Source organism: Gavialis gangeticus, unplaced genomic scaffold, assembly GCF_001723915.1.
Source record: "Gavialis gangeticus isolate Ggan-Ray unplaced genomic scaffold, GavGan_comp1, whole genome shotgun sequence".
Lineage (NCBI taxonomy): Eukaryota > Metazoa > Chordata > Crocodylia > Gavialidae > Gavialis > Gavialis gangeticus.
In genome coordinates this window covers 15600401-15606865 of record NW_017729008.1, presented here as the reverse complement: position 1 = coordinate 15606865, position 6465 = coordinate 15600401, and the positions used below count along the sequence as shown (strand labels likewise).

At 37.1% G+C, this 6465-nt stretch overlaps 1 protein-coding gene across 6 annotated transcripts in view; it reads right to left on the bottom strand.

Annotated features, from left to right (window-relative positions):
* SRPK2 (SRSF protein kinase 2) overlaps positions 1–6465 on the bottom strand; it is a 389922-nt gene that overhangs the window by 276563 nt on the left and 106894 nt on the right. For 2 of the 6 annotated variants that reach the window (XM_019509441.1, XM_019509442.1), the window contains exon 2: positions 4107–4170. In XM_019509441.1, coding sequence (XP_019364986.1) covers positions 4107–4144 — 38 coding nt within the window. In that variant the 5' untranslated portion in view covers positions 4145–4170. Of the gene's footprint in view, positions 1–3484; positions 3541–4106; positions 4361–6465 lie in introns of those variants that run through there. The other 4 variants (XM_019509445.1, XM_019509444.1, XM_019509446.1 and 1 more) reach the window with 3 other exon arrangements.

Below are 6465 nucleotides of genomic sequence, written 5' to 3'. Positions count from 1 at the left end.
TTTTTTTAAGAGCAGGCTTTTCTCTTCAAGCCTTGTTATTTCTCTCTCTTTACTTTTGCTATCCTGAGTGTGTACCTTTCATCTGGTGCATGGCTGAAGCCTTGAATCCTTGTGGTCAGCACTCAGTTGTTTTCACTAAGCTTGTGGGAGTGAGTCAAATCACTCTTCTTTTTGTTTGTTTGTTTACTTTTCAGTGCGGCTGCCAGCTGTGTCTCCGGTGCCTCTTCAGGGATCCGCCCCTCTCTCCGAGCTCCGCTCTCTCCAGCGGCAAGAAAAATCCTGAGGTAAGTGTCTTATCTCCTGGAGATCTTCTTTCTCCCTCACTTTCTCCTTCAGACACTCTTTCTTTCTTCTCCCTTTCTGAGACTCCCTTCTCCTCTTTCTTTTCTTTTCCCGGAGCTTCTATCCTAATATGGTAATAGCTGCGGAAGCGGCGTTCTCCGCCTCTTTTTACCGCGTCGCTGTTTACTATTTCACAATGACCTTTATCAAAAAATCTCGTGTCAAACTACATATCGCTGAAACAGAACATCAATTCCAGATCCAGAAATAACAGTTGTAAATATAGTTTACTGAGCTCTTCGTTTTAATTTGCAAGAAAGAATAGCATACGGTGTGTTAATTTTGTTAAGAAACATTCCACTGATTATAAAACAACACTTTATTTATAATGCAGTCAAATCTAACAAGGAGTTCCACAAAGTATTTATATATAAAGTATGCATAGGTGAAAAACAAGCATGCACTCAAGACAGACATACCTTTAAAATATATCACATTCAGAAGTTCTGAATGCAAAATGAATGGTAAGAGGGCAGAACACTTGAAATATGAAAGTGAGATAGTTACGGTCAAGTCTACTCTCTAATAGATTCGGTATGAACTCTACAGACAATATTATATGTCCATCATTGAATAAACTAAAGAATATTCAGGCTCTCTAGCTGCATACTACCAAGGCAATTTACATGATTTTCAAAAATTCGTCTCGTTAATGTTATGACATTAGGCAAAATAAAGAAGATATGACACTAAGTGTAATGAAACATCTCACTATTTGAGGTTCCCACCATTTTACTCCACAATTTTACCTACTTCAGTCTACTTAACAAAACATTACATTTGCAACTAAAGTGTTTTCAAAGATTTTTCACTGAACTTCATAGGGAAAAATGCCTTATATTTTTATTAATTTCCTTTTTTGATATAACCACCCCCAAACCAACCTGAAAGCCTCCCTTAGATAAAGCCTCTATCATCTCACAGCCATGTTAGTTTCCTTTCATGTAATAGCCTCTTAAAAAGAAGTAAACATGAAGCAATGACTATCATAGGCCATGCAAACAGGATTTTTGAGACTTTAAGCTTTCTTAAAAGAAAGCCAATTGTTCATTTTATTCCAGTGTCCTTCAACTAAGAATCATTCCTCTCTGACGGAATAACGGTGACCCAACAAAAGAACATCCTCTCCTCTCAAGGCATACTTGCAAACATGGCTGCATCCTCTTCTATTTAGTCACCTCTCCATCACCATCCTATACTCGGATACAGACAGTTCATGTGCAAATGCAAAAATTGTAACTTGTTTCATCCATCAAATTCTGCTAAGCTGATAAACAAGAGACCAAACATGGACTCACTTCCAGTTGACAACTCAGAGTACACAAACTTCTAAGGAAGTGGTACCTTTGGAAATACCACCTTTGTAAGTGTGAATGAACTCCTGTAAGATTGGACGTGCACCAAACAGCATGTTTACATATAAATATTATTTATATCTGCAATAAATATACATTATGTGGGTCTCTGCACCACAGATTAAGGATAGAGTTTTTCCCATTATTTTAAGTCCTCTTAATTTCATTATTTAATATCAAGTATTAAAATGTTACTGATTTTTTTTCTCCAAATATCTTCTCATATAGTAGTTTAAACAGGTTAAAAAGAATCTGAAAGCTAATAGGACAAATATTACTGCTTCCTGTCAAACAGCACATAAATTCAATGTAATTTTAGAACTGGGAAATGATGGTTATTTTCTAAAAATAATCATATACATAAGACTACATGAAAGTTACTTTTGCTAGTCTTATAAACTACCGTTAACTATCTAGTTTATGTTAATTTAATAAAAGAATGAACAGAATCTCTCACACACAAAACTAGGTATCTCTATAAAGATTTCAAAAAAAGTTGTGTGAATGCATAATACCCAGTTTTAATCTTTATTATGTGTTTAAGATTTATCTTTTCCTCCAAAACCCTTAAGACCATAAGGCAACTTTATGAATTTTGCAGTTGCCAAATTTTAGTTTGTAAATTAAGGACATTTTTAATGGATCATAGACTTAAAACATCCTGAAAATCCTTTTCCTCTTTCACAATTAGGTGTAATAATTCTGTAGAGACATTCCTATTAATCAGCCATATTAATCAAATTCAGTCCTAGATGCACTAGTGTCCAGGAAGATATTTTGATCAGCTGCTTTATGGCATTCATGCTGCTAAAAATATCTGGTAACTAGGATCGCCCCATCATCCGTGGCAACCCTTAAAAGAAGCTCCTAATATTACAGTTAACACCTGTTTTCTGTACCATTTTTACCCCCATCATCCTCTATTCCATCACCACAATTTGATTGTCATAACATTTACAAATGTTATGATACTGAGGCCAGGTGGAGGTAAACAAATGCTTTGCATCATGTGCTTTAGTTCCTATTTGCAGAAAAACCCAAAGCTTTTCTTTCATTTCTCCATTTTGGAAAGGTGTCTTAACAACCCACTCCCCCCACCCCCCCCACCATTTTCTGTATCTCAGAGCTCTGATATTTTGTCATACCAGAGCTAGCAAAAAGCAATATGGTTTACTGCCACGTCTTCCCTGTCTATAGTTAGAAATACAATTAAACTGCCCATTTTGTTTTTTAAAGCCCTGCATGTCACACAGCATTTGTTCATTTTGAATTATTTGTCTTTTTATCCTGTGTTCCTTTAAGTTAGGGTTCAGTGTACTGCCATTATATTTTATTATGCCAAGCCATTCATTAAAGTACGCTTTAGATAACGTATCAGCTATATTATGTTTAGGTCCACTAAATTAATAATAGTACAATTTTTGCCAATGGCCAATGTCAAACCAGCAACTCACATCCAAAATATAATACTGACATGTTCTCCTACCCATAGAAGAAATGAATAATTAAACTAACGTTTTAATCTGAACTGATCTTAAACTGCCTTCGATTGACATAATTTTCTCAAAGCACATTTCTGTTAAAATTCGTTCAAGCAAGCCATGAGCAAAAGGGTTTGGATATTAAAAGCATAAAAACAGTCACTAGAAGGACAGTTCATGTAAAAAAGCTAAAAGGTTTATTTAATAAAAGAGTATTTATGTAAAACGAAACAGCCTACTTATAATAATTTGACTGACAGATAAAATAATTGCCTTAAAAACAGTTCTGAGTCATTTTGTCCTTACCTGCAGGCATGAACCATTACTGCATGCAGTGACTGTTCCATTTCCTAGCACAGACTTGAACAAGCATCACATCTATCTTACAGAATGTGACTAATTTGTGGGTTTGCAATTCCTGAGCTATTTGCAAAGGACACTCCCTTTCTACATAACTGGGTGATGCTTTATGCTTAGCCAAGTTATATTTTCTATTAACTAAATTTAACAGCAACCTTGGTAACTGCGGAATGATTTTTTTAATACAACAAAAATTGAATCTTTAAAACTGGATTTAGAAATCAAGATGCTTTTTGGGTGAAAACAAAAAAATAGAACAGACTGCAACAACAGCATATATATACACATACACACACACACACACACACACACACACCAGTAGTCTGCTGTATTATGATTTGCATGCTGCAGCTGATTAGACTTAATTACAAACAAACAAACAAAAAAATCAATAGCCCTTTGCAAAAAAAAACAAAGCTTAAACAAAAACACAGATTCAATTCATACTTTACAATAATAAGCATGCAATACATCAACATATTAGCATACTTGACAAGGAAAAATGCCCTGTGCTGCTTGTTTGCAAATGCTACACCATTAATTGTTCATGCAAGAGATGTAGCTGTACCTTTCTGAAGAGGACGACTTCTCAGAGTTAACTGACATCAGCAGCTCAATCTTCTGCTTGATTTCTGGAAAAATCAGAAAATATTCACAACCAAGATTGCCTGTCCTTGCTTTCCACAGTTTTATTATCAAGCAATTTTTTCCTAATCCGTTTTGTTCAAAATGAGGCCACAAAATTCACAGTATTTCTGTAGAGACGGATTCAATGGTGCTATAAAGGAAAAAGCTCAAGAGGCATCAGGCCTTGCTAAACTATGCACATGACTGTTTATGAAAGCAGGAAGTACCATTTCTTTTAAGCAGAGGGGTGTTTCCTCTTTTGAGGCTGAACTGACATATTTACCAGATATTTCCTATCGCTGTAAATTACAAACTGATGTACAAATGCCAGCTTGTATGAAAACAATTTAGCAAATAGATCATGGACTTAATTACTCCAAAGCTGTGTTACCTAAGCATTTCTGCTACCCTTAGAAACCTTGATTTAAAAAGTCCTAGAAATATGGCTCTTTGAATCATTTTTGTCACAAAGAATGAAGTATTAAATCATTACTTTAATATATGAATTAGAAATCATAAACAAAAAAAACTGCTAATACCTGAATTTCTTAAATGATATGCAAAATACTGTCTCAAATACACTTTGAAAGCCAAATTTTAATTTTCCTTCATATTTACTTTACCCCTCTGAATGCTCACAACCAATGAACAGCAACACCCATTAGCAGAGCTGAGCTGATATATTATACTTGTCCAAAAAGAAATGGCCTGACAATGCCATCTAGAACAGAAATGTTGAGAGGCAGATCAATTTTACCAACTGACTATTCCCATTACATCAGTGGGGGTGGAGGGAGAAATACCCCCATACCATCTGTGATTTCAATTTGATGAGATCATCTCAAAGCCATATACACATGGGTATTTTTATAAATTAATTAAATTATCATGTTGCCAGGAGCTATGATCTTTGAAAGATCAAAAGCAAAAGTTACTATGATTTCATAGGGCTGAATAATTATCTTAAGAACCTATAATGAATGGAGCTGGTAGTACCACCTATATTTAATGTTGCCCAATGCTTCTCATTATAAAACCCTATTTTCAGCTCCTTATGAGTTTGCTTAGCTCTAACTATTTATGCTGAAATATTCTAATGGCAGGGATCTGCCTCATGCTGACTATTTAAAAAAAAAAAACATTTAAATTGAAAAGATTCAGGCACTTATAAAAACAAGATTAAGGAAAAAAATATTTTATTTTGTCAATATTGAAGGAAAAGAGTCTTAGGGTCTTGTTGCACGGGAGACTTAGTACATGTTTTATTTAAATTGTAGTAAGCGTTACTGCGCAGTATTAAAAGTTAGAACCTGTTCTGGGCAATCACACAGTAATGCTTCCTATGATCTCAGCCTGCTCTTACCAGGGCTGGAACCAGCTGTACCACCTGCCCCCCTCAACACTGACCCTGGCACAGGGCACCACAGCTCGCATGTCTGCCCATGGGAACGTGCAACCCCCCAGCCCATCGCCCACACTTTCCCTGCCACGTGCCCAGCACTGTCCAGCCCAAGAGGGTTCCCCCCATGGGGAATTGAGTGTGACAGAGGGTGTGTAAGAGAAAAACGGCAATACAATCATAAAAAGCAGATGACCCTTGAAAAAGCAAATGATCTTTTTTCCCCTAAAATTAAAAGATCGCCTCTTTCTGACAGTAAGTGACATGTACTTCTCGCTGATGGTAATGTGTAACCGTGAACCCAGTCTCAACCGGCCCAAGCTTGCTCTGTACCATGTTTTGCAATTTTGTAACGGCAAGGAAAAAAACCCGAATGCGCGCGCAACGATGTAGCAATGCAATGCTTAATGTATAAATACCAAGCTGTAAACTCAGTTCAGGGGGAACTCTCTGTCTTTGTGACACTGGGTGGCCCCCCTCTGCAGAGAAATAAATCATCTTGCCGACACCCCCTCGTTCTCTGCCTAATTGATCACAGCTAGGAACAAGCGCAAAGACGGGATGTGACCAGTGCTCATCGGTGTATGAGCACACCCTTCGGTGTATGGGTGCTACACAGTAGCTGATCAAATTTCCCCAACAGGTGCCACTCCTGCACATGTGCCACAGCTCCTCCAGCACTCTGGGAGTCAGGAGGAGCAGAGCAAGGGCAGTTTGCCCAAAGCAGGATAATCTGTCCCTCACCAAAGGGCATGTGCAGGGTTGTATGCACGCTATGCCAAAAAGTAGTGGCACAAATTTGCGTTGCTACTGTTTTTGCCACTGCAAACATGTTGCCCTGCGCATCGGGACATGGCATACGAGATCAAAAGTATGCACCTCTGTTTTATAAAAGCAAAGG